We start from the raw sequence: 27,272 nt of genomic DNA, 5'->3' as shown, positions 1-27,272 counted from the left end.
TTAAACTGATAGAACTGCATTGAAAAAGCCCAAAAGTCAAAATTTGAGGATACAAGACTTATTTAACAATTTTCTGAAATCAAAATACATTTTTATCTAACAAATTATTAGTCTTTCATCCATATTTCTTAAAGTTAAAGCCTTTTACATTTTTTTATTGCCCTCAAATGTTGCTTAATGTCCAACAAGACTGTGAGCTTAAACAGTGTCTTCCAACAGAAACCTAACAACCCATAAATTATATTCATTAACAAAAAATTAATGACACAAATAAAACTTTATTTTCAACATACGTCCTCAAATTATGCTTAAAACAGGCTGATGGAAACAAATATAATGTGCCAGAAAGATAGTAGAATCGTGTCCACCATGCATGCTTAAAGGATGTAGGCTTACTTGTATTTGAAATATTCTTTTATCCTATTGCTACTTTTTGTCGCTCTCTTCTTTTCACCTTTTAATCTTTATCTCAATCCGATCTTCTTTCTTTATATCTCCCCTCATTCACAATGCCTGTGCTTGAAGTTTCATCATGACTGATACAAGGAGAAGAAAGGAGGTTGAAGAGCAACAGGAGGAGAACCTGCCCTACCCACATATGGCTTCTGTTGTCTTCCTGTGCTTGAAACAAACAACCAGACCTCGAAGTTGGTGTCTGGTGATGAACAACAGCCCATATCCTTCCCTTCCACTGAAGGTCTAAACTTACCTGACCACCGGGGTGACTGAATATCAGGAAGAATAACACAGATAGCTTATATGTTTGACTTGATATCACACTATTTGTGTCCATCTGCGTTCATTGTAGCCTGTAGACTTTACCTGATGTAAATGTTGTTGTACAGCTTCAGCTACATAGGTCCATTTAGGTGCCTCTTGAATTAAATCTTTCATCCTCTGTTTTCCAAAAGTTGAATGAAGTTATAAATTTGATCTCTGTCTGTTTTGAACTTAACCTGTTCCTGCACATGGATGGAGTATATGTCCATTCTGATGGTGCTGCTCACCTGTGTGACTCTGTGCATGTACAAACCGCATGAAGAACACATCATCTACCTGGAGGTTAGTGTGACCTCTTCCCTATCAATAGAGGGGTTTGTCTGTTGAAGTTGTAGAAAAGTAAAGAAACCTTCACACTGAAAACGTATGTGAGCATGGTTGTTGTTGTTGTTGTTGTTGTTGTTATTGTTGTTGTATGTTTACAACTGTTTTCTTTTTCTGTGTATGACCAGGTTTCTGAGGCTTTCATCTTTGCAGCATTCTTGCTGGAAATGGTCATCAAGATGGTTGCCATGGGGATCCCCAGATATCTACGCGACAACTGGAACAAGTTAGATTGCTTAATCAATTGTGGAGAGTGAGTATTTAACTGTGTCTCTCTCCCATGCTCACAAATGTCTATATATTCTCTTTCATCTGTAGAGGAGACTCGGATAAGATGAGCCATTTTTCATATTTAGGATCACTACATGAAGGCATCACAGTTTTGTCACTAGCTAATATTTCTTCACATATTTCAGGATGTTGTGCATCCCTTCAAACTAAACAGAATGAGTATAGATATAACTGTTGAGATAATACACCATGTAAAGTGGTCTTGTGGCGCAACCACTATGTATGGGGTAAGTTAAGTTATCCTGGGTTGCCCAATGTTGTAGCTCATAGGTACCACATCATAAAATGATCTATTTTGGTCTCAACACAATTCTCGTGAAACCTGTGATAAACTAAATTCACTTTCAAGAGTGATTTATTTATTTATTTATTTTTAAATAAATGTCTAACCACTTTACCCATGCGGAGCTTATCTTTACAGACCTCCTCCTAAATATTTGGTCACATGATCAATTTTTGTACCGTTTCCGAGCAACAAGAGGTGGCTCAACTTACCCCAGTCTCTCCTATGTTATAGCAGTTAACTAGAAATCATGTGAAATGTCTTAGTCACTCAAGGTTTAAGGACACTGTAATTATTCAAGAGCAAATGTAGAAGTGCTCTTCGCTTTAAATTTAGACTTTATATATTGATTAACTTGCTTTATTGTTTTATTGTTATATTTAAGATAAAGCATACCAAAAAAACATATATTTGACCCACAAGCCTGCGGTGTGTTCATAATCATCATAAGAATGTGTGCACATTTGAATATGTGTACACTTAACTTTCCCTTTAGAGCGATGGATTTTGTTCTGGCCCACTACGGCTACCCATGGCAAATGTTTCAAGCTCTCAGGCCGGCGCGACTGTGTGTGAGGATACCAAGTAAGTTAATGTTTGAACATCTGTAATAAAATAACTTAACACTCAATGGTCCTCAAATGATTCCCACAGGGCCCTGATGGTATTCATCCTAAACATTTAATTATCTGTGTTTTTTGTTGTTGTTGTTTCTTTCTTTCCATTTTATGTAGGTATGCAAGTTTTGGTGGCGGTACTTGCAGACACTTTGCCAATGCTGGGAAATGTTCTTTTCCTCAATATGTTGGTCATTCACATCTTCTCAGTTATGGGAGTCCAGATGTGGGGCGGCCAGCTGCGCAACCGCTGCTTCCTGGGAGAGGACATTCCTACGTAAGGATATCTTTTTTTTTTTTCTTCAAGTTTTTACCTGTTAAATACTGTCAGTGCTGGAATGGGCTAAAAAAAGACCTCCAGGTGTTTATTAGCTGTCCAGAAAATTAACAATAAAATAAAATACAGATATGACCTTCTATTACTTATAGAGCAGCTTTATGTGAACTGTTTTTAAGCTATTGTCTGTATTTTTTCATTTAGAGAGTACAATGTATCACTGAGTCCATACTACCTCACCAAGTTCGGTGAAAAGCACCCCTTCATCTGTTCGCCTGACAACAAAGGTGGGATGCAGCGCTGCAGTGATATCCCACCATACAAAGTGGACGGAGAGACCTGCTCATTGGCTGCCCCCAACCATTCAGCACTCAGTGACTGTGTCAACTGGAACCAGTACTACAACGTCTGTCGGCCTGGAGCGGAGAACCCACACATGGGAGCCATCAATTTTGACAACATTGGCTTCTCCTGGATAGCCATATTCCAGGTAAGAGGGGTTTAATATGTGTAAAAGAAGAAAACCGTGAGTTGGGAATATCAGTGTAAGACCTCACTTGTACCTAAACAAGTATCCTTCAACTGTATAACATTATGACCTTTTGAACTTTAGAAGGATGTGTCATGCCAAAATAATATGCATGTGTCAATGTGTGGATCTCTGATGAGTTTTCATGTTCTTGCCATCATCCTCATGTATCTTCTGTCTATATATAGTCTGTTCAGAGCCAGGGGTTTCAAAGACTGGGAAAGGAAGCATGGTGGTGCCTCTGCACCAACAAAAAAAAAGACATCACAAACACAATCTATTCTTTTATGATTTCCAGTGAAATTCTTGAGAGAATATTTAAGAGAAATCTTTGCTTTACTGTTTGATAGTGGACTATGTCTTCAACTAAGATCTTATAGCATGATTTGAAATGTTGCAATGTAATCATGTTTTCAAGGGAGATATGAAAAATCCACTTTTACAGTGTTTTTAAACATTTATCTGGGTAACCTGAGTCTATCAACCCACAAAGTTGGAAATAAATCCATTGAGTCCTTTGTCTGCATAAATCTTACCACACAGAAAAAAAATCTCCGTTTCAAATTTTCTCAGTTTGTGACATCACAAGTTGGATTCTGGTAAAAAATAAAACCCTCCCCTGGTATCTCCACCCATGAACTCCACCTCCAGCCTCGAGCAAAACTTTTGCACAGGTCCTCCATTTTTATTCTCTCTTCAGAGGAGTGATGTCTACTAGGAAAACTCGGGGCATTTAAAGAGACACACACCAAAACAGGATCACAAACCTCCTCTGCTTAATGTTTCCACAGGGGATTGTTTGAAAAGGTCATAAAGGGGCATAATATTTAATCTTTAATGTTATTCCTCTATTTCCAGGTTATTACACTGGAAGGATGGTCACAGGTCATGTTTTTTGTCATGGAGGCCCATTCCTTCTGGAATTGTCTGTTCTTCGTATTTATCACCATTGTAAGTTCTCACTTGTCAAATTCTCAGCATTTAAACATGTTGTTGTGAAAACACAGCAAAATGAGAGCAAAATTACTTACATGCAAAAATGCTTCTGTTCCCCACCAGATGGGCTCCTTCATCATGATGAATGTGTGCGCAGTCGTCATCGCCACCAAGTTCTCTGAGAACATGCAGAGTAAGACAGTAAAGCAACACGCTGCCGCTGTTACCATAGCAGAGATTTTTCACAAACTCAAGTGCTTTGTGCTGGAGAGCTTCTCCAAAATCAACAGGTCAGTGACTGTATATTAAAAGTTCTTTCAAGGTGTAATATGCAACATTTTAAACATTCACAGAGAAGATTTCAATTATATCCGACCTCCATGCTGTTAAGTAATGACTTTCTAAAGTTCCAGTAAAGTTAAACGTTCTCTGGGTTTGTTGTTCTGTGTTCACACTGAAGCTTGTGTATTTATTTATTTATTTATTTTACACTAACCCCTAAGGAGAAGTTACAGACCTTCTGAACCAAAGAAAATACTTTGATTGGTCTAAAAAAGAAATAAAACTCAAACCATCGTGACTTGCATGTCTGAATGGAGATCAGTCCTACAAACGGCACTCGGTCATACGTAGGCTTCTACATAAATATACATATATGTTGATATCTTTTTTCCTTTACCGATAGAAACAACGTGATCTCCCCTGATAGCAGCGACGACAGGAAGAACACCTTGGTGAGACGATGGTGAAACATCTGTAACACCACATCTTGTATCACTGTTGGGCTCACTTCACTGACTGCCTTCCCTTTTAGGGTGAGGTCTGGGCACCCTTCTTGAAAATCCTGCAGAGGATTGTTGCAAGTACCCTGTTCGACCGACTGGTCATGTTTGCTGTGGTCCTCAGTATTCTCGCCTTGGTTATAGAGCACCACGGGCAGGTGAGGAGGTCATTATTGTAGCCTGATACTGTCTGTCTATTCTGGGCTTCTCTAAATGTCAGATTGACATATTTCATCTGCACTGCACAAATAAAATAAACTGCATTTAGGCACTAGTATCATCCTTATTCTCCAACAGCCTCTGGAGTTAACTTATGTGTTGGGCATCAGTAACATCATCTTCACCATCATATTTCTTCTGGAGATGATCATAAAGCTGCTGGCTCTCAAGTTTGAGTACTTCAAGGACCGAAATAACATCTTTGACTTCTGCCTTGTTGTCATCAGGTAACATGATTCCATGCCGTCACATTTTTCTCCCTGCACCTGCAATAGCTGTTGTTTTTTGGATGTTGTCTGTCCGTTTTTGTGCTTACTCAAACTGTGATTGACCGCCGTGACTAAGCGTACGCTGCATGACTGATGCCAGGGCGATCGGGCTGAGATTTTGCCCTTAATCAAAAATCAGTTCTAAATTGGGGTGTAATTGTACACCATATGCCCGTCATAGTCACAGATGGAAAAAACCTATTAGTAAGTCATATTTTGACCTTTTATTGCTTTAGTCCAATAGGTAGCTCGGGAGCTACCGGTAGCTCGCTGGCAGGTTTGAAGTAGCTCGTCTATAGGTTGACTAACTGTTAAAAAAATAAAATAAAAATCTGACAACAATAAATGCACCTTCCCCCACTATTCATATATTTGGCTCATTAAAACAACTTTAAAGTAGTCTTGGAATGTTTTCTTGGACAACTTGTTCTACATTTTTATAAAGGGAGGCCTCTTCAGTTTGATGTAGGATTAAATGTTTTTGGGGTATTGTATAATGCACAGCACTAGGACTTATCGAGCCAATGTATTTTCTTTTTTTTCAGTCTGTGGGAGGTCATTGGTCAAGCTGAAGGCAAGCTAACAGTTCTTCGGTCATTGCGTCTACTGCGGTTTGTCAGGCTTCTTCACTTCCTGCCTTACCTGAAGAGACAGCTGCTCGTGCTGAAGAAGACTATTCAACAGGCAGCCTCGCTCTGCCTTCTTCTGCTGTTTTTCATCTTCATTTTTAGGCATGCGTACACACTACAATAACCCCTAACCTTGTCCTTGTCTGAAGACAGTAAACACCAAACGCTGTTCTGCATCAGTGATGAACAATAATGAGCTGTTTCTGGTGAAATGATTCTGACAGCCCTCGTTTCTCTGCAGTATACTGGGTATGCTGCTGTTTGGTGGTAAATTTAAGTTCATGTCACCTCATGGAGAAATGATCACAGACAGAAAAAACTTTGATGACCTTTACTGGTCCATGGTAACCGTGTTTCAGGTCAGATTTTCACTTCCTAACTTGAGTCACCTTCATTGTATTCTTTCAGCATGCCGACTGGGCCTCATCTATTTCTCTAATACTTCTTTCCATGCAGATTTTGACGCTGGAGGACTGGAATCTGGTGCTTTACAATGCCGTGGCGACTACATCTGCATGGGCCACACTCTACTTTGTTGCACTCATTATGATAGGACAGCATGTTCTGCTTAATGTTCTTGTGGGCATAGTGGTTCAGAACTTCCAGGACATGTCCAGTCCCGACAGCATGTCCCCTAAGGATGATTCCCTGCAGGTATTTAACGATGCAGAAAATGTAAGTTGATTCAAGGTGTTGCATCTGCTCAGCCGAAGCCATTGTCCAACATTAAACTCTGTTTACTGTTGCTCCAGGGCTCGACAAGCTCCGACTCTGGGTCCAGTAAACCCACTGTGATTACCCCTGGAGAAGACCCTGTCACAAAGAATGTAAGAGACAAAAATGCTTAGTTTTAAAGTCAGGATTGGGGTTAAACTAAGAGTCAATCCTGGATTTGACTTTACAAAGCTATAAACAGAACAAAGCAGCATACAGTTAAAGACATAATTTACTTTGCTCTTATTCTCAGAAGGATTTTGCTGATTTACTGTAAATGATCAGTGTGGCTTTCTTTCTCCATATGTTGTAATAAATGAGGGAACGTTTGTGTAACTCTCCATCCCTGCAGAGATCTCCAGCTTTGTTCCAGAAAGTTCTTCATTGGTGCAAAGAGCATGAGGACTGGTCCTTCTTTGTGTTTTCTCCAGAGAACAGGCATGTCAAAACCCACATAAACACAATTTCACTGATGTTTCTTCACAACGGATGTACACATTAACGATATTAAAGATGGAAACGTGAGTTTATGTTGATCAATCATCGACCAATTTCAGCGTGCTCATATGAAAGTGGTCTGCAGTAAACGAAAAGGAAGAAAGAAAGAAATGACTTCCTGTAGTTTCCCAAATTGTCCTCCGATGTTCAAGGGACAAAGACTTTGGTTTGTTTTTCAGGTTCCGTAAGATTTGCCAGCGTGTCATCTCTCACAGCTTGTTCGACCACGTGATCCTTCTCTTCATCCTTCTAAGCTGTGTCACCATTGCTATGGAGAGGCCTGGAATAGACCCTAAAAGCACGGTGAGACACACATACATCACAGCTAGTTATGAGTAGTGAGGCGAGTGCGGCAGACTGACATGTACACTGTGCAACACCGGGTGTCATGAAACCAAACTCATGTAAAATTAGTACGATTAAGTAAAACAAAATGTATGCAGGCTGAAAATGATTTCTTTATCTCTGCCCTTTAGGAGCGATTGATCCTCGGTGTGTGCGTCTACATCTTCTCTGGTGTGTTCCTGGTTGAGATGCTTTTCAAGGTTTGCGCCCTTTTTTAATGGAGTGCCTATGGTTCATTTGTATATGGATGGATTGTAAATAAAGAGAGAATATGGGGTACACAGGAAGTTAATTGGTTGTTGAGTTATGGATTAAATAAGTTCTAAACATTTTCCCACTCCTTTTCAGGCATATCCTTTTTCATGAAATACTTTGAACATTGGTGAACATGAACAACTTTTCATTTTGTTATGTATCCTTGATATGTTTGATTTTAATATGTCTGAAATAGATAATCAATTATTCAATATAAAGCCTTTCCTGTTTGGGGTTGCGGAGGGCTGGAGCACCTTCCAGCTGTCATTGGGCGACAGAGGGGTGGTCACGGGTGGTATGTGACCCCTTGAAATCCTATTGGCCACACCAGATGCCAACCCCAAACCCTTAACTATGATTGGTTATTTGGCTTCCAGAGCTGGGACTTCTTTTAAAAGCCTCTATTCAGGCTCTATGGCAGATGTGTGCGCAGATGTTTTTTGCAGGTTTTTAAATACTTTAAATTGTGAGTTTTGACATACGTAGTTTTTGAGTCTTTGTAGGATGGTGCCATTGTCTTGTGTTACTTAAAGGTCACATGTTTTTTTGAACACTAACATGTCCCTGGCCTGTCGGCAAAACCCCAAATTATGAGAAAAGTCCATCGTCTCCATCTTTTTAGAAAATGTGTGCCTAAACAGGATGTTTGGAGATTTTCTCTTAGTGACATCACAAAGGGCAGTAACCCCTCCCCCAGGGTGACACTCCAACAGCTAGGTGTTTGTTCTGCAATCTGAGTTCGCTTCTCCTTCTACACAATTTGGCATTGAATGAAAACGGCAGAGTCGTTCAAGCCCTCCCAAAGAGGGGGCGTGGTCAAACCTGGCTCATTTACATTTAAAGCTACAGACACAGAAACAGCCTGTTCTGAGCAGGGCTGAAATAGAGAGGTTTTGTAGAAATGCGAAAAAAGGCTCAGAGTGGATTTTTAACATAACATTTCACAGACATGTTTTGGGGAGCTCTGAGACTTATTTGCAAAGGAATAACATGTGACCTTTAAAAGTCAATGTGATTAGTGCAGACAGATCGGGTAAGTAAGTGCTATTTATTTAAGTAGCACACAAACACATCCCTGGTCACAGGATTTACATATAATAGACACAGACAACCATCTATGATCATGTCTTAGCATGTCAATGAGCATGTCTTTGGACTGTGGGAGAAAACCTGAGTACACGGAAGGTACTCACACATTCTATGTTGTAATATAGAATAATTATGAATCTTTAACATTTTAGAAAATGTCTCTATTTTTGTTGCTCTGATTTTTCAGCTTCTGTCTCAAGTGTTTTAAGAATAACCTTGTCTGACATGAATTGATATTGTGTTGCTGTCACACCAGGTTCTGGCTCTGGGCGTGTTCTTTGGGAAGGACTGCTATTGTCGGTCCATGTGGAATGTCGTGGATGGACTGTTGGTGATTTTTTCTTTGGTCGACATCTTTGTGTCTCTGGTCAGTAATGGAAAAACCAACATGTTGAGCATCCTCAAGGTTTTACGCTTGCTACGCACATTTCGTCCACTGAGGTACGTCGTTTGTGGTTTTACCTGTTTTATTTCACGTTTCCTTCCTCAGTGTGTGTCTGTAGGTGCATGTGCTGGTTCTGATAAAAACTGGAGTTGGTGTTTGTGTTTTCCAGGGTGATCAAGCGAGCTCCCAAACTAAAGCTGGCTGTGGAAGCTCTGATCGCCTCGGTTAAACCCATCGGGAACATCGTTCTCATTTGCTGTGCCTCCTTCTTTTTCTTTGGCATCCTCGGAGTGCAGGTAACACAAACTCACAAGGCTCGATATTACGGCTGTGGCCAGTTGTTACTTAGAGTCTCTTTAGAGTCCAGTCCAGTGAACAAATAACACTTCAGACTTTTAACCTCGGTCTTCTTCTCTTTGAAACACTTCAGTTTTTCAAGGGGAAGTTCCACTACTGCTTGGGTGAGGACACAAGAAACATCACCACTAAGAGTGAATGTCTGGAGGCCAACTTTAAATGGAAGCGAAAGACGTTTAACTTCGACAGCATGCCTCAGGTACAGAAAAATAGATACACCATTTCACTGTCCTTTGAAAATGTCAAATTATATTTTGGGGTATTTAATCTTAATAGATGTTGTTGAGAAGAAGAAAATGACTATTGTAGACTTAACATTATTTTAATGTTTCCTTTCAGGCTCTGATGTCCTTGTTTGTCATGTACTCTAAGGACGGCTGGGTGGACATCATGTATGATGGACTGGATGCTGTGGAAGTAGACAAACAGGTATTTTTGCCATCAGCTTGTCTTTTTATTAAGTGTTGTTACCTCTTAATATTCATGCTATGGGAATAATGGACTGGATGAACTTGATGTTTATTTTGATCTATTATGCAAACAAGGACAGTTTCATGTTTGTTGAGGCACTGATTATATTTAAACTACAGTACTGCCTTCTTGGACCTGTTGGTAACATAGGGCCAGAAATTAAAACTATTATGTGCATCTGTAGATGGTAAAAGTAAACGTCAAGGTCACTTACAAACACTGTATGATATGTCTTCTAAAAGCTCCACAACTCTATACAACCTCCATCACATGTCCTTCTACAGCTGCGCTTCCACACAAGTCTGTCTCATGAAGCTCTTCTGTTTAAATTAGCTGCTTGCATTGGTTTCTCACAGGCAATCGAACGACCAAGATTATTTTAGCAGTACACATTTAAAGTGTGATGTGAATGTAAAGAAAATCCAGAGAGATAGTGAAAGCAGATCTCTAAATGTACAGAGAAAGATACTGAATGCCCTCTGAAGGCAGCAGAGTAATAAATCTGTGTCTTTTTCTCTCAGCCTGTGAAGAACAACAACGAATGGATGCTTCTGTTTTTCATCGCCTTCATGATCATGAGCTTCTTCCTCCTTGACATGTTCATCGGTGTTATGGTCGATACTTTCCACGACTGTCAGCAGAAACAAAAAGATGAAGTGTCAAAAAAGGAAGAAGAAGACCATTGCAGAGGTAACACAGCTCAGTGACAGCTCTCTGTGTTACTTGGAGAATTAGATACACTGTTACAAGCCATTTCTTGAGGTTGGATTTAAAACTCCTCTCGACAGGGATTGTCTTCAGGGATGTGTTTTTTTATCTAAAACATATTTTTTGTGTGATGTTTCAGACCCTGACAAGGTTCCCTATTACAACAACTATTCCAAACTGCGTCGGTCCATCCACACTCTGTGCACCAGCCGGTTCCTGGACCTGTTTGTGACACTCGTGATTCTACTATGTGTCATGATTATGGCTGTTGAACACTATAATCAACCTTGGGTAATCACACGCACACACACGCGCGCACACACAGTTTTCCAATCTTAATAAAACAAAAGTGTGAACTGAATATTTGACTGAAGTCATAAACAAACCTGCGTCTGTGTTTTCAGTACATCAGTAAATTCACAGAGTATTCCTACTATGTGTTCACTGCTATCTTCACCGTCGAGGTCCTCCTCAAGCTCGTGGCATTTGGTGCTCTGAGGTTCATAAAAGACAAGTAAGATGCTTCATTAATAAAATGAAGCGCATGTTGGATATTGTTTCTTTCTAAAGTGTAACCCTTCTGCATGTTTGTGTTTAGATGGAATCTGCTAGATACCATGATAGTCGTGGTTTCCATCATCAGCATCGTTTTAAACAAGATGAAAATGCCAGTAAATTTTCCAATCAATCCCAATATCTTGAGGATCTGCAGGGTGCTCAGACTGGCACAAGGTATATCTACGCTCTTTAAAGCGTTCCTATGAGATAGTTGATCAATGATTATTTGTATAGCAATCAATTTACAACACGTTATCTTGAGACGCTTACAGTTTTTCTCGATTGTTCAAACACATTTTCTGAAAGCATGCCTCATACTCTCAGAACTCGACACACAAATCCAAAATAACACACACAACGGGAAAAACGAAATAATATATTGTATACAGTTAAAAAAAAAAGTTTTTTAAATGCTGTCCTCATCCACATCGCAAGCAATGTTTTCCCTGTTCAAGCAGTGGAGGAAATATCGCCTCGCATGAAGGGGTATACTGTATGTAGGGTGACCAAACGTCCTCTTTTGCCCGGACATGTCCACTTTTTACGTCTTGTCCGGGGCGTCCGAGGGTTTTTTATAAAATCATGAATATGTCCGGGGTTCACTGTCTTTCATGGAACCATCAAGTTTGTACTTAAATTGACCGGCGCAAAATACTACAGTAGCTACTTTGTTGCGTGACGTAATTCCCGATGCGACGTGCACATTGTGAAACATTGTAACAACAAGGTAATTGTGTCAAATGCAGAGAACTGTATTTGTAGTTTAGCAGACTTTGCTCAGGGTGTTGGTGCACTAGTTACATGTGTCATTCTGTCTCAAGTACCAGTAATTGTGTGTAAACAATTGAGAAACTGTAAAAGGTCCTATGAGATAACATGCAGGAAAACTTTCTCCTTTACATTCCTCTACTTCCTGTTGTCCACACTTCCTTTACAGGTCATCAGTATGTGTGTGCACATTATGTTTTCATGTTATTTATAACTACTGCTGTGTCTCTTTAGTGCTGAAGGCAAAGAAGATAAGAGTTCTGCTAAAAACCATCGTCAAGACTCTGTCACAGGTACCTACACGCACGCACACAACTTATTTTTCACTGCTATAAGCTCTCGTTTCCATATTCTGACCCAGTTCATGTGTTTAAAAGAGTAATAATTACAAATGCAGGCTTTCTATAACTTCTGCCCGTGTAAAAATAAATAAAAATGCTCCAGGTGTATAAGGTCCATGGTCTCTGACTGAGGATTCACAGGATCTACTTTGTAGTGCTTTTTTTATTCAGGAAATCTAACCTGCATTTGGATTCCAGGTTGGAAACATCTGTCTCCTCTTCACCTTTTTTTTTTTCATCTACGCTGCATTAGGAGTGGAGCTGTTTGGAAAGCTGGGTACGTCAACACATTGACACACCAGCTGACTGCAAGCTAAATGTCAATGGACTGCTAAAAACACATTTGAAAATACACAGAATCATCACTGTTGTGCTGAACTTAAAGCTGATATAGTCTGAACATTTCATTGTGCGCTATGAATAATCGGCTCACTCAAACATCTCTCTGAAGAACTTCTTAAAGCAGCACATTGAGTGTCTGTTCCTCTGTGTTGTTCTGTGTCAGAGTGCAGCGATGATTACTGGTGTCAGGGCTTAAATCAACACACCAACTTCAAGAACTTTGGCAAAGCCCTCCTGACGCTCTACCAGGTGTGCACAGGAGACAATTGGAGTGGGTTCCTCAAGGTAGGCACACGTTAAATCCTGTAACCAATTATGTAAAGACCAGGCAGGTTGAGTCTCCTGTCCCTGTGTCTGACCTCTGACTCTTGCTGTGTTTTTTTAGGACACATTAAGGGAATGTCCTCCACATGCCACTACCTGTCCAAGCTACCTGCCGTGGGTCTCCCCGTTATATTTTGTGAGCTTTGTCATCATTTCCCAGTTTGTGCTGGTTAACCTGGTGGTGGCGTCCATTATGATGGCACTTGAAGAAAGCAACCAGGTACTACACACCAAGGGAAACACAAACTTAAAGCCAACTTCTTTGACAAGAAGTGAGAACACTCTCAAACTCCTAACATATATCATGGCAGAGGAATTGTTTGTCCCTGCCTTAAAAATAGGATAAAGAGCTGAAACATCCAAGTCAGTCTGTAGTAGAGCCAATGTCAGTGGTCCTTGACCCCTTTTTTTAAATGTGACATTTTAGAACATCATAGAAGTATAACAATAATATTTTGGCCTTTCAGAGAAAACCTATTAATTTATTTCTCCCTCTGGAGGAGGAATCACACCAGCACCCCAAGCTGGAGTCGACAGCGGAGAATGGTTCACAGGGTCCAGCGACGCCATCGCAGAGGAGTCTGACATCAGAGAAGCTTTTGGAATGTAAAGTCCAGATACTTTGACAGAAAACAGCGAACAGCAAACCTAAAACTCATTTTTTTGATTCTAGTAATTTGTTGAACATCTGTCCAAGTATAACCTGTGTTTTTAACCTCAATGTCTATTTTCAGTTTTTTTTTGTCCTTTTTACTTATTACTCTGTTTATTATTCAATGTTTTATGTGCTGCTCTCCCTGCTGCACTAATCGCTAAATAAAATGTGCTTCTGATTCCACTCTTTGTCATCTTTAAAGGTTTTCCACATAGTTGTTTGTCCTCTTTGGACTTCTGCATCGCCCTCTGTGCAGGTATAACTTAGTCCATTCTTCACCCTGCAGAACACTGTTTTAATATAACAGGACCACGTCACACCAATCCAGGACTTCCTGTACAAGGAAGTTTTGTGTTCTGCAAAGTTGTGTAAATGTGTTATTATCCTATTATAAGTTGTGCACGTACATACACACATTGACTGTGTGACAGTTATCTTGCTGAAAACGTTGTCAGCTTAGTGCAGGTTCAGAAGACATCTAATGGGGAGTACACATTGAAACAAAGGATTATAATACTAAAAAAAACACAATAATCCAAATTATATTGTTATCTCAGGTAAATCAAACTTACATCAATAATGCATCTAATTCCCCAGTCAGGGGTAAATACAAAAGGTTTGTTGCTTTCTTTTCTTCTTCTGCCTGCCAGGCTTGATTTGGAGGAAAAATAGGGAGCTGGAGGGATGAGGGCAGGTTTTTATAATGTTTGTGGCGTGGCTTACACAGGTGTGGTGATTCCATGTGATTGGAGTTGTGATTTTAACAGCTGGTTTTCCTCCACTCCGTTCCTTTCAGAGAAACACCTGATGACAGTGACTAAGTGAATCCTCTAGAGGGCAGTATCTGACTGCAGCTTTAAATTTGTCCAAGCTGGTCCCTGACTGATTTTTTTTTTATCTCAATGTGTTCGCTTGTTGATTTGCACATGATTCCCTCTCAAAAACTGCGATTGACTACACTATTGTGAAAAAGGAGAACTAATCCAAACTCATAATCGGAATTGATTATTATCCAGTCAAACTGAATCTATCAACAATGTTGTGTTCCCACATTATCTTTGTATCTGTTATATCATGTCATGCTTACACCTCAACTGATAAACAAACTTTTAATAGCCATACATTCATACTCTTACATTTCATGTCTCGATAAATTCCCATTTCTATTAGGATCTATCACTTCTTCACACCAGTAGTTCCTTCTTCCAAAATAAATTCCTCAGTAAAGTTGTATTCTTTTTTTTTTTTTCACTGCACAAAGCCTTTGCATGAGCACGCGTACACCCTTGTACTTGTGTAAACTTTTACTCACCCCTGATTGGCTGATTCACAACCACAGAGGGTGGGGCAAAGTCGTGGATCATTAGCATACCTATCAAGGCTCATAAATTAGCCAGCAGCCTCACCTGATGCCCCGAACAGCATCAGACACTCAGAGCAGGAGGAGATGGACTTCTGAAGATTTCACAAAGTGGACCTTAAACTCAGGTTTGGAGAAACAGCTTCAGCCGAGTTCACTGACCTCTCTGAGAGACGCGCTCAGATCCGGTCACCGTCCACCTTCTGTGCGTAAAAGCGCACAGCTGAACCAGAACTTCACGCGCTCCTCGGAGACTCTCCTCCAGCCCTCACCGCTCGCTGGCTCTCAGGAGTTTTTCCCGTCAGCCGGTTTGTGACTTTCACAACCGGTTCTGCTGAGTAGTGACCGATCCCACCCAGATCTCCGGGTCCCCCATGAGGTTAGAGGCCGCAGCCAGGATGGATCTGATCAGGAAGCTGTGGAGGGCGAGGAAGCTGATCCTTGTGGTGTTCATCCCTCTGTCCCTGCTTCCCCTACCGCTCATCCACCCAACCAGCGTAAGTACAAGGACATAAAAACGTCATTTTTTTAGACAAACAACAGAACACAAAGTTAACATTTGATTTAAAGTCGATATATTGAAGAAGAGCACAGCCAGATGATAAGATGACATTTTAAGGAAGATCCTTACATTTACAAATACATTTAGTTAAAGTAAATTTACAGAATTTGTACTGGAAATAAAGTCTTTCAAGTGACCAAAATGTTCATATTGTGTCCCATAGATATGAATTAAAATGGAAAAAAAAAAATTCAGTATCAGTTGTAAGATAAAATCACAATAAGTTGCTTCGTGATAAGCACCAAGTTTTACAAGACAATTAACATTGCATCAAGCTACAGTGTATAAGACAGGTTTCTTGTATAAGACAAGAAAGTGCAACATGTATTAAAGAAGCGCCTTCAATAAATCCTGACAACAATGATTTTATTCAAGCATTTAAAAAAATCATAATTAAATTCAAAAGCAACATGATAAATACCTTCAAGAAATCAGAGACAGTTGTCAAAAACCATCCACTTTATGTGTTGCTGTTCCTCTTGTTTGATTTCAATAGCTTCAGTTAACTGATGGGATTTGTGTGTGTGTGTGTGTGTGTGTGTGTGTGTGTGTGTGTGTGTGTCTCAGAGAGAGGGAATCAATCAATAGGCACACTATCTTCTGTTCTGATGAGTGCTTGTCCCGGTCATCAGCTGAGATGTGTGTGTGGAGAGGAGATGTCGTAACATGTTGATTAGATGGAGATCAGTGAGAGAGAGAGAGAGAGAGAGAGAGAGAGAGAACATCATGACATTTATAGGCTCACACTCAGTGTCATTGTTTTCTGAAAACAATGAAACGAGACTTTGAGATGAGAAAAAACACCGGAAACAACATCACACAAGAAACAAAATCTGCCAACGATGCTGCTCAATGTTTCCAAGGCAGAGAGGCAAGAAGACGAGATGATTCTAATGATTAAGAGTTGTTACCAGTTGAAAGTTTGACTGTCTCAGACTTTCAGATGTTGTGTTTGGGATTTTAGCATTAAGTCAGGGTCATGTTTGGGGAGGCTCAGACACTGTGAGATTTGTCTGGTTTAATGTCAGGAATGAGCATCAACTCCCTCGATTGTCAACATGCTCCAAGTTAATGTCACATCCTGTGGAAAGCGCTTGCTGCTGTGTCAAGAGCTTGAGAAAAGCTTGACTGGGATCAGGCTCAAGTAAATGAGAACTATGAGGATGAGGAGTACCACCAAATTACAAGTCTCCTTAAATCTGAGTCACAGCACATAATGTTTATTTTTCTGAAAAACAAAAACCTCCATCGCAGCGGTCCTCAAAACCCTTAAAGAGCACCATCCAGCACGACCAGTGTTAAATAATGTGCTGGTGGCTTTGGCAAGGCACTTCCAGAACCACAAAAAAAAGTTCCTTGTGTTTGTTCTTTGGCAAGACCCTGAACCCCAAATTACTCCGACTGCTTCAACACCAGTGTGTGAATGGAGTACTAATGATGTCAAAGCACCTTGAGTCGCCTGAAGACTAGAAATGTTGTTTCTGGCAGATTCAACCTTAAAAGGTTTAAAAAATAAAAAATCTGAGTTAGAAAATACTCTGACATTCTGCAGCTAGTTATTTGTCGATCAAAAGTCATTATTTGAGTAAAATTTAAATTAAGAAACTGTTCAGTAATATTCTTATTTTTGTCATGTGGGATCATGGGATTTGTCGTTAAAATAATTAACAACAATTGCAAATTTTAAAAAATGTAGTAAAAAAAAACCTGTTCATGTTGCCCTGCTTTAGCTCAGTTTGTACAGCAGACGCTCGATGAACAGAAGCAACAGCCCTGGTTATACTAGACGCAGGTTTGACCCCTGATCCGAACTCTATCCCGCTTGTCATCCCCATCACTCAAACCTTTCCTGTCTATCTTCAGCTGTCCTGTCCAAATAAAGTGAAAGAAAGTTTATTCACGGACAAGATCCTGTATTAAAGTTTAATTTGTGAGAAGTTTAGTTAGGTTTATACACCTGGTGTCATTTTGCTCTAATGAATCAGCTGCAAGTAAGACTGGCTATCCCATGTTTCATAAGAGCTCCTCCAGTAGCGTGTAGTGTTGATTAACCTAATGTGCAACATGACACATGTTTAGTTGCATTTAGACGTTTGAGTTTGCAGATGTGCTTCATTAAATGAGCATCTGTATCCTTTTCTCTCTGGCCTGTGTGATGACTCTCTACTTTAAAACAAAATGAAGGCATGTAGGCATTACTCACTTTTAAATACATAACACAACGTCTTTTTTAATGTATTCTATATTTATTATTCATATTATGTTTTTTTGACACAAACATTTAAGGTCAAAGCTGATTTTCATTGACTATCTCTAGATGCTCCTTGAGCGGCATAGCTCAGTGTGTAAACGGACTGGAGCTTGTTTTTAAGATCTGCTAGCCTGATCACTCAAAGTGACACTGCAGGTCAAACCTTCCCATTCTCACACTGATGTGTGAAGGTTGCCGTGGAAAGTGATCATCAGGAGTAACTCATCCCATTCCTACAAACTCACACGTCCCTGCCGAATGAATCAAACTGTAGAAGTTGAGATGTTATATTGGCAGATGTTCTAATGATTACATGAGCAGACACATATTCACTGAAACATTTTAAATATGAACCGTCAGCCATGTTTTTCCTCCAAACACTTCGCAAACACATCCCAGACAACAATAGTCCAGGTTGTGACAGGGGTCTGTGTTTATGCGTTATAAATGAGCTCCTCTGTGCCACAGCTGTGTGTGTGTTCTGATAACATCATTAATATTCAAATCATCTGTTATGTGAGCCCTCAGCCACCAATCACATTGTGGCCCAGGAGCCTTGCTGTTATGTCAGGACCGCTGGGTAATTTGGCTGGAGTAGGTGGCGCAGGATGAGGCCAAGAAAGAACACAAGTACCAAAACTTCACTACAAGAAAAAGAAAGAAACAATCCCGCCAATTAAGTTATGTAATCAACCAACCACCATGCTGGATTTGAGCCCACATGCAGCTTCCTTACGACATCAGGGACCCCAGACTGAGTCAAGAATGTGGCGGGTTCAAAGTGTGTGGGTGTGTGTGTGTGTGTGTCTGTTTGGAGTGGTACTGTGTCCAGCTGCAGAGAAACAGAACATCTGTTGGATGCGGTCATGGCAGGTCAGAGAGAGCGGCACAAAAAAATTCAAGGCCAATAACAGACGCTGCTGAGTGCTCATTAATTAATTGATGTGTTGTGATTTTTGCACCCTTTAAATGAAAAGTCATCTGTTGAAGCTGTAGAACCAGAGTCCAGCAGGAAATATTCATGGATGCAAAGTAGATTACTGCAGGATGAGTCGTGATTATATTAACATGGCAATATGAACTTGTGCATAAAAGGACAGAATTTTATATAAACACCATTTTTTAAAGCAAATATTTTGGACCCTGTGTGTCACTTGTATTGACACAATTTGGAGATTAAGCAACCCATGCCAACAGTCAACTACCATAAATTGTGTTTTGATGTAGTGGGGGCAACTGAGAGGTTTGCTTGCAATTATATGTTCGAACTAATGACAGTATATGAAGATGGACGCCATGTCTCCACATCCTCCTGTTGTGCAACAGTGACTCCAAAACACCAATTGACAGGAGCTAACTTTTTCACTTTTGGTCAACAGAGTCTGAGCAGTAGAGGCTGGCTGGTAAAGTCATGAGATTGACATCCCACCTCTTCCACACACTGCGTTTATTAAAATAGGAAAAACTGCAAAGAACTTTCAGGTCGGTATTGTCCATAGCTGATCAGAGACTTGTCTGTTTATCACATCTTCTCTCTTTTTTCCTTGTCTTCTCTGCTAATCAAGGCTAAAAGTGTTGCATGGGTAACATTTATCAACAGAGCTGTCAGTCATAGCTAAATGCTTTTTTTTTAATAGCATTAAATAACTAATCAAAACTGAACCTCTCACAAGAATGAACTCTAAGGAACAATAAGTCAGCACGATACGAGCTATCTATGAAGACAGAAACCATATGTGATGAAAAATGATTTAGCCAGTTTTTTGACTTTCCAGCTAGCTAGCTTTTGTGAATCTGTCATGTCATCCATCTTTTATACATTCTGTGGTTATACCTTATTAACACTTCCACTTTAATACTTGCAGATTTCTTGCATTTCAATTGGCTTAATTGGAATTTTTACCCTGATAGTTAATGAATGTAGTTGCACATAACAGATTTTCCTCTGTACATCGTAAAGTCCTGGCGCAAAGACATTTGTCCAAGATGCTATTTTACTGTCGCTTACAGTGTAGCTATCCTTTTGGCAATGAAGGCAAGCAGGCTCACATTGAAATTGCACAAGATGAATTGGGTGAAGTGGCAGTAAATGTTGCTGACGTATCCATAGTCTATAGAGGATGAGCTAAAATGACTTCGTTGAAGCCCTGACTATCTGAACTATCAAAGTGTGCACACGTTATGTGCTCCCCTCAGGTGGAAGGTGAGACAGATTTTGGTTATCTATGAGGCCCCAGGAAACAAAGACGACTCAATGTAACGTCCTCTAAAATGACTGTGTGTTTGTGTTATCTCACTGTTTAAAAGTCCATCCTTCTGCTGATTGGTTTATTGAATTCATCTTATCTGCCTGAATGACGAGTCTGCAGACATTGGGTTTTCTGAATACTATTCAACCACATTTCCTAAGCTGAACAGATAACGGGGAGTTAACAGTACAATCAATGGGCTTCTGTTTAGAAATTGGCTTGTCAGCTGTAAAACACTCAGGGTGACAGGAAATACCTGTGACTGAATGAAGTATTTATTTAGTAGTGCTACACTAGATCCTCAAGTTGACAAGGAGGAGAGTCTGTATCAGGGTTTGTAATCATTTAATGGTTTTCAGTGATGGAGCTTCTGATGTGTTCTACGTGTACAACAGGAAAGTCATGATTAATATTATGTTTAAAATATTTGTTGTTTTATAGTCTCCAGATTCATCTTATCCAAAGCATTCATGTAAAGCAACTTTTTTTCTTATTTTTTTTTTTGTCGTTATCATAATTATTCTAATTACAGTAAAGTGAGAATTCCTGAGAATTTGTTTACGGTGCTCAATAGTGTTTTTTTCTCCAATTTGCGGCTTAAAATGCAACTATTCTGGGACTTTCTTTATAGTCAGCCTTCATATTCTTTCTTTGTAGTATCACTTGCACCTTTTAAATCGGAGGTGCATTTATTTGAAAAGAATGTACAGTGTACAACTTTATTACACCCTATGTTCATTCACATTTCTTCATGGTTCTCATTTTTTTTCCCATTCGGCCTTTAGTGCCTTACGACAGTTAGAGATTACAAATGTCTGCAGTTTAGTAATCTGTTTGGTATTTTCCTTCCGGCACAATATTTTTGTCTCAACTCTTAAGTGATATAAAATTGTTATAATTAACATAAGGCTATGTATGAGATGGCAAATCATGAGAAAGAGGAGATTTTTATGGAGCTCTGTTTGGTGCTTGAACCTCTGAACCTCAGTGGTGTTGATGGAGGTCTAACACACTGCACAAACACTGTCCAGTTCACCTCGGGCAATCCAGCATCACATTTTTCTTCTGACTCAGAAAATCAAGTGAACTTTTACCCAGTTTTTTTTTTTTTTTTTAAATAAATGTTTTTGCTTGTCAGGGCCATAGTTAACTCTTTGTCTTCCACGTATTCCCTTTGAACAACACTTTACACATATATACATATGTGCAGGAACAGTTAAAAAGATGTCCCTATTTCAGTTTCACCTATTTTTCTTCAGAAAAAATGCAATCTAATAAAATGGATTAGTTTGCTCCTGAAGAGTCATGACAAGTTACATTTCTTGTTAACTCGTTTTTATCTTACAATGAACCCCAAGAATCAGATCGGCCTGAAAGCAAACAGTGTTTTCCTCCACTGCAACATTAGCAGGTATTGAATTCTTCTCATTGACACATTACAGTTTAAAGTCTGGTTATCATGAAGGTTACTGTGTATCAGCTGCTTGGTGGTTCTTGACTTTCTGCTTATTTGGTGCTCTAACTTGTAAAACAAAGACAAAGAGGTGCAGACGAACGATTGACGCTTGAGTCTTTGTGAAGCAACTATCCTCAGATAAACAGAGAGAGATAATCTATAATCAGTAACTGCTGAATCAGAACACCTCTGTTAATTTCCAATAGTGTTTGTCTCATATTTAACTGTCTATTCCCAGTTCCTTTATGCAATATCAGATTTCCTCTTGTTATTGGCCTTTCGAATCAAGCTGCAACCTCAGATTTTTGTCGCAGAAGTGCAAAAAATCAGCAACTGCTGGCTGCAAAAGGTCCCATTAACACCAATGTTAAAATGGGAATATTTTTATAACATAAAGAAATGGTCATATTGTTATTGGTACACACTGTACAGTTGGGGAATTGCTTTTATGTCACATCCAATAATTAAATTAAAACTCAGACTTATAGGGTGGCTGATCCGACTGACAGGGTGGCATCTCCAGCTCTTGGCCAATTGCTAAGTTGAACAAAAGTTAGTATGAAACAGCATTTCTGGTATGAAGGCCGCTATCAATAGGCCTCTAAACTCAGCTTTATAAATCATTGTGTGACATCACTTGGACAACGTCCATGTTTTATACAGTCTATGATGCCAGTTTTTATCAGTACTCCTACCAAGCTGTTGATGGCTAATGTCTATTGTAAATAAACACCAACGAATCAACCAATTGTGTACAACTACATCCTAAAAAATCCATCATTTGTCAAAGTGTTTTATATATATCCCAAACCTATTGATATCCATTTATGTAAGAAGGTTTCTTTTTAAATCAGATTGGTTGGTGTTCCATTTACCTTGCAACTGTCAGACAATGATAGAGTGAGCAAAATGCTAAACTGAGTTTATTCCCAATACATGTTTAAAGATTGCTCTTAAAACCTGAATATAACCTGCACATATCCTATGGAAACAACACATTCACAGTTATAATGAGAAGTTGTTTTGCATGTAAATATTTGTTGATAATGATGGTTTAATCCAATTATCAGGATGCAAGATTGCCTATTGTTTCCATAATAATGGTTGAAACCAACAAACTGATTGAACAATTGCCAATCAAATGGTGCTAATGTGCAAACACAACTTTTGCCTTTCTAAGACCGTGCCTTTGAACAGCTCGTCTTTTGTTGACATTTCGTTTTTACCGCCTGACGTTTGTGTGTGTCCTGCAAAGTTGAAACATTTTCTTTGGCAAGAACCTAACTCATTATGAACCCAAACACTTTGGTCTGTTCAGCTCAGCCTAATCCAACAACGGTGCCTACTGCTTGGAAATGCCTCTTTTCTCCCTGCCAAGTAAAATCCGCTGTAAGACCTCCAGAGTTCTTCAGCTAACTCATAGAGGCATCAGGCTCTACTTTACTTTACATGAATCCTGTGACTTTCCTGTGTGGGATAAAACCATATCGCTTTGTTCTTTTGACTGTTCTTATGATCGTAATGAGCATTTATTCAGTGCACAATAACCGAACAAGGTTTAGGAAATAAGCATTTTGTTAAGCTTTTTTTTTCCTTTTTTTTTCAAGCAGCAATGCTTTAGGGACGGTCAGATCTATTCTTATTAGTTGGTTGTTTCTGCTCTAAAAACTATTTGATGAGAATTGTAATGAAATCATACATGCAATGCTTTTATTTGAATCTATAGCAGCTCTGTGTTAGTCAGAAAACTGTTGCTGGTGTCTGTCTTGACCAAGATCACAGCAAGTTTTTTTTCCTGGTTGAATAAAGGTTGAATACAATTAAAACGCACAGATGTATATTCTCAGATGATGACGATGAATACATGTGTGGGCTCTCTGATAGCTCAGTGAAACAAGTTTGAGACTTTGAGTAAAAACAGAAGTTCTGTTACATATGTTATGTCACCTTTTCTAAAAGCTTCTTTAATTCCACGTTTTATAACCAAACCTAACATGAAACCTAATGGTGTGGTGATTGATTGTTTCGCAAGACATTTAAGGCAATCTCTCTGCCCAGCCTGTATAAATGTCACAGAGGCATTATGTGGGGAACAAAGGGATCCCCCTCCTGTTGTATACCACAATCAGAGGTAGTAACTGAGACATGGGCGAGCCAGCGAAGCGAGAGCTGTACTCTGTATGTGTGCATCTCTGAGTGTGTGTGTATGTGGAGCTCCCACTCTCTGTCTTGCTATTGCAACACCTAAATTCACATACTGAGACACCATTTTTATGCTGTTGCGGAGCCAATATGAATATAAAACAGTGGAGCTTCATTATGCAGCATTTGCAGATCGCAATCAGAAAAAGGCTAGTGTTTCTTTTAAAATGAACATTTGTATAATATTATATACCACTTCATTAACCATCACCACACATGAAAGATATACATGAAAGTTTTGTAACTTTGAGTGCAATGTGATTTTTGACAGTAGACAGGAAAGGTAAAAAGGGCCCCATTCGTATACAGTTGTACAAACAGCTGATTTATCGTATATGATTTCTCTGAACACCAGGGTTTGAGCGGCTGTGACGTCTGAACAGGTCTGGACATGCTTCATCCTGGAGCCCTGCTGCTAATTCTCCCAGTCTGGGTTTATTAATTTGAGATTAACTGACCCGTTATTGGCAAGATGCTACGCTGAATGTTCCTCTTACGTAAAAAGAAGTACAAGCTCACACAGCATGTGTCAGGAGCAGAAACTGCGTATGTGTAGAAATATTTACTTAGAAAAACACTTCCTGCATATTACATAAAACATTGTTAGGAATACTAGCAGTGAAAACCTTTCTAAAAGGCTTGGTAGGTGAACTTGGATATGGTTTTATCTGCAAATTGAACAGCAACTTTAAAGACAAATCTATGTATTTGGGTTTACAAATCTGCTTATGGTTCATGAAATTCTTATTAATTTAAAGAAGGTCTTAAAAATGTCACAAGATTCCTCTTTAGTTTTTAAGATTGGAGAGCCCGTTGTCACTAAGCCTGCTGGGGTTGCGACATAGCAGTGTGAGTTGCTGGTATGTCAATATTATATAACCATAACCAGATTAGTGCAACATTAATGTTTATGTTGTGTGTTGTAGTGTGTGTGTGTGAGACATAAAGGAGGAAGAAGATAGGCTTGCACACTTTCCCAAATGCACCAAAAAAATGTTGAATAAAAAGGACGTGTGCAGAGCCCATTTAAACACCCGGTATAAACCATGATCTGACAACATAACATTTCACACTTATTGACACATGCACCACAGAAACATGATAAACCATTGAATGATAATCTAATGATGAATAGACGCTGTTATGGTTAATGAATTAGCATGTGGCTAAAAGTGGTTGGCCTGATGCAACCAGCTCAGCTCAAAACGACACAGAAACGATCTACCTATAAAAGTTGGGCCTGAATCTTGATGTTCATACCAAATCTGACTCCCACAACAATGACCATAATACAAGTCAGGCCCAGTTCATAACATTTGCACTACGTCTGGCCCAAACAAATCATATTGTGACCCAATTCAGGTCTGCAACTAGCGGTATCTCTTCTGAGCTTAAAGGAGACATTTTAAATCCTTTCTCTACCTTTTCAATCAGCCCCCTGTGGTCTACATGAAACATCTGTGGTGTGCTTTGGTATGTAACATGAATCAAGCACCAGAGGAGATTTGTGACCCTGTAGAAACCAGCTCTCTCAGAACGCTCCGTTTTAGGTTACCCAAATAAATGTTGAAAAACACTTCATAATGTTGAAATGTGTCTGCTATCTGGGTGTGTAAATGTGGAAACCACTCTTTAATTTCCCTTAGATCACTTAAAAATCTTGTCTAATTAAGGCGAGTAGATTTAAACAATCCAACAGCATTCAGCTTCAGCAAGTGGACAGTTAACATAGCGTAGCATAGCCTATCTGAAAACTGATATTAGCCAGCCCTTACCTGAGTAATCAAATGAGCTTATTGCCTTATTTTAAAACCAAAGCTAGGAAGTGATGGTTGGAAATTTATTTTTAAACATTTTGTATACAAGGAGTCATATCCGCTTTTAAGCTAACAAACATATCAAGCTTGCAAATTGTATTTTTGGATGGATAACGGTTAAATAAAAAAACTCTTAAAATGGAGGTGTATTTTATTTCTCAATGTTGACAGAGTTGAAAAACGTAGGCGACCTAAACATGTTTTCCGTTGTTTGTAAGACAGGTGAAAAACGGTGTCTTCTCTGGTTGGTGACAGTTCTGTTTCCTGTGTCCAGGAGGCATGCTGTGCATACGTGCTGATGGTGACGGCAGTCTATTGGGTGTCTGAAGCTGTTCCCTTGGGTGCTGCTGCTCTGGTACCGGCGTTCCTCTATCCACTCTTTGGAGTACTCAAGTCCAGTGAGGTGAGTTTGTACTGTTTGCTGTTATAGTGAGTTACTATGTACTGTTTTAGCTCTAATTTGTTAGCCACTAACTTCATGTAAAACAGTGATTCTCAACTGGTGGGTCAGGACCCATAGGTGGGTCATGGAGCTGTTTTCAGTGGGCCGCGAGCGTGGAAAAAACCTGGCCTCGAACAGTCTGTCAAGCCTTTTTTTAATTTTTTTTTTAACATGTTTGTTTATTGCTTCTGTCTGGTATTTTGCATCATTTGAGCAACATAACATTTGACATAACTGGAAAACTGCAAAAACTTCATCATGTTGCACTCAGTAAATCTGGTTGGTTGTAAATGTTCAGAAATTTGTGTGATGGTTTTTTAGTTGGTGGTAGAACCACTCATGTAAAACATCTTACTTGAAGCTATATACAGTCTCACAAACTCTCTTTTAGCTACGGGGTGACAATTTTTATTTCCTGTTAATGGCGCGCAAATGACTTCCGACTGGTGCAATCTCCATGCACATCATGAAACATATGTGAAACTGCTTTTGTTTCATTTTATGGTTTAAATGGCCAATATGGGAACCACTATACCTCTGTTATTTACATTTTAGAGTACAACATTTTTAGACAACCGAGGATACTCAACATCTGTAAATTATTGGTCGTAAGAATTAAAAACTTCATGAATACTTTTTTGATTTTAGATTTCTGAAGAATGTGTGTTTAAATTGGAAACAAGGCCGCATTGACATTGTCAAACTTTCTCACTCTCAGTTAGGAAGACAGGGAAAAACACTGGCCAATTAGGAAAAGCCGTAGAGCTTAACGAGAGGGACAGCTGTAAATGCGGGGATATTTGGTCGTTACGGCTTCTTACTGTAGCTGTGAGTCAGCTGATCAGATTGCTATATATGCGGATATACAGTAAGTCCAGATCAGGAGGAAAATGTGTGAAAGGCCTTTCTGTGCTCTTCCATGTGTGCTTAAAGCATCTTCACCTTTCTTATCAGCATTACATAAAAAGTGAGCTTTATGCCCCGTGTGACCAAATCGCGTTGACAAACAGGGACAAAGCTGCCTGTGAACACTGCGGTAAGCCTCTTGTGATGGTAAATATGCCAGCAGAGCTTTATGCAACATTTTCAGTCTATTATGGTCCTCCCAGTCTCCCCTAACAACACCTCTTTCCCAAAAGTAGTAAATTACACGTGTAACCTTGACTGGATACAAATACATTGAATGA

At 39.4% G+C, this 27,272-nt stretch overlaps 2 protein-coding genes and 1 long non-coding RNA gene across 7 annotated transcripts in view; 2 read left to right on the top strand and 1 right to left on the bottom strand.

The window, feature by feature from the left end:
• Window positions 1-855: 855 nt before the first annotated feature.
• On the top strand, window positions 856-13,929 carry LOC306817584 (voltage-dependent T-type calcium channel subunit alpha-1I-like). 5 transcript variants are annotated; one of them, XM_079334582.1, is made up of 30 exons: window positions 864-1,062; window positions 1,233-1,357; window positions 2,175-2,263; window positions 2,413-2,572; window positions 2,777-3,062; window positions 3,960-4,052; window positions 4,161-4,327; window positions 4,723-4,771; window positions 4,852-4,977; window positions 5,117-5,265; window positions 5,853-6,038; window positions 6,178-6,295; window positions 6,393-6,611; window positions 6,689-6,763; window positions 7,003-7,088; window positions 7,328-7,451; window positions 7,625-7,693; window positions 9,094-9,278; window positions 9,392-9,518; window positions 9,653-9,778; window positions 9,919-10,008; window positions 10,572-10,740; window positions 10,898-11,049; window positions 11,163-11,272; window positions 11,357-11,490; window positions 12,319-12,377; window positions 12,624-12,702; window positions 12,931-13,052; window positions 13,153-13,311; window positions 13,559-13,929. In XM_079334582.1, the coding sequence occupies exons 1-30, from the start codon at window positions 973-975 to the stop codon at window positions 13,715-13,717; spliced, it is 3,882 nt and encodes a 1,293-aa protein (XP_079190708.1). In that variant the 5' UTR covers window positions 864-972; the 3' UTR covers window positions 13,718-13,929. The 5 variants fall into 5 exon arrangements, with proteins under 5 accessions (XP_079190712.1, XP_079190708.1, XP_079190709.1 ...); XM_079334583.1 differs by having other exon boundaries at window positions 865-1,062; window positions 6,393-6,590; XM_079334585.1 differs by having other exon boundaries at window positions 865-1,062; window positions 13,595-13,929.
• Window positions 13,800-16,384, bottom strand: LOC306817612. Its single transcript, XR_013778044.1, has 3 exons — window positions 16,090-16,384; window positions 15,453-15,579; window positions 13,800-15,422 (listed from the first exon to the last, which is right to left on the bottom strand). It is a non-coding gene; the product is annotated as an uncharacterized lncRNA (long non-coding RNA).
• The window catches only part of slc13a4 (solute carrier family 13 member 4), a 26,262-nt gene continuing 14,399 nt past the window's right edge, over window positions 15,410-27,272 (top strand). The window contains exons 1-2 of the mRNA XM_079334603.1: window positions 15,410-15,603; window positions 25,918-26,046. Coding sequence (XP_079190729.1) covers window positions 15,481-15,603; window positions 25,918-26,046 — 252 coding nt within the window. The 5' untranslated portion in view covers window positions 15,410-15,480. The remainder of the gene's footprint in view (window positions 15,604-25,917; window positions 26,047-27,272) is intronic.

Source organism: Symphodus melops (genome assembly GCF_947650265.1).
Source record: "Symphodus melops genome assembly, chromosome: 22".
NCBI classification, from domain to species: Eukaryota; Metazoa; Chordata; class Actinopteri; order Labriformes; family Labridae; genus Symphodus; species Symphodus melops.
Note: the sequence above shows the minus strand (reverse complement) of the source record. Positions and strands in the feature narration are given on the sequence as shown.

What these genes read in the sequence shown, in the direction of transcription:
- LOC306817584 (XM_079334582.1), top strand. Translation starts at nt 973, where the DNA reads ATGGAGTATATGTCCATTCTGATGGTGCTGCTCACCTGTGTGACTCTG. An exon ending in TGGTTGAGATGCTTTTCAAG is followed by an intron (nt 7,694 to 9,093) that starts GTTTGCGCCCTT and finishes CTGTCACACCAG; the next exon opens with GTTCTGGCTCTGGGCGTGTT. An exon ending in AACACTATAATCAACCTTGG is followed by an intron (nt 11,050 to 11,162) that starts GTAATCACACGC and finishes CTGTGTTTTCAG; the next exon opens with TACATCAGTAAATTCACAGA.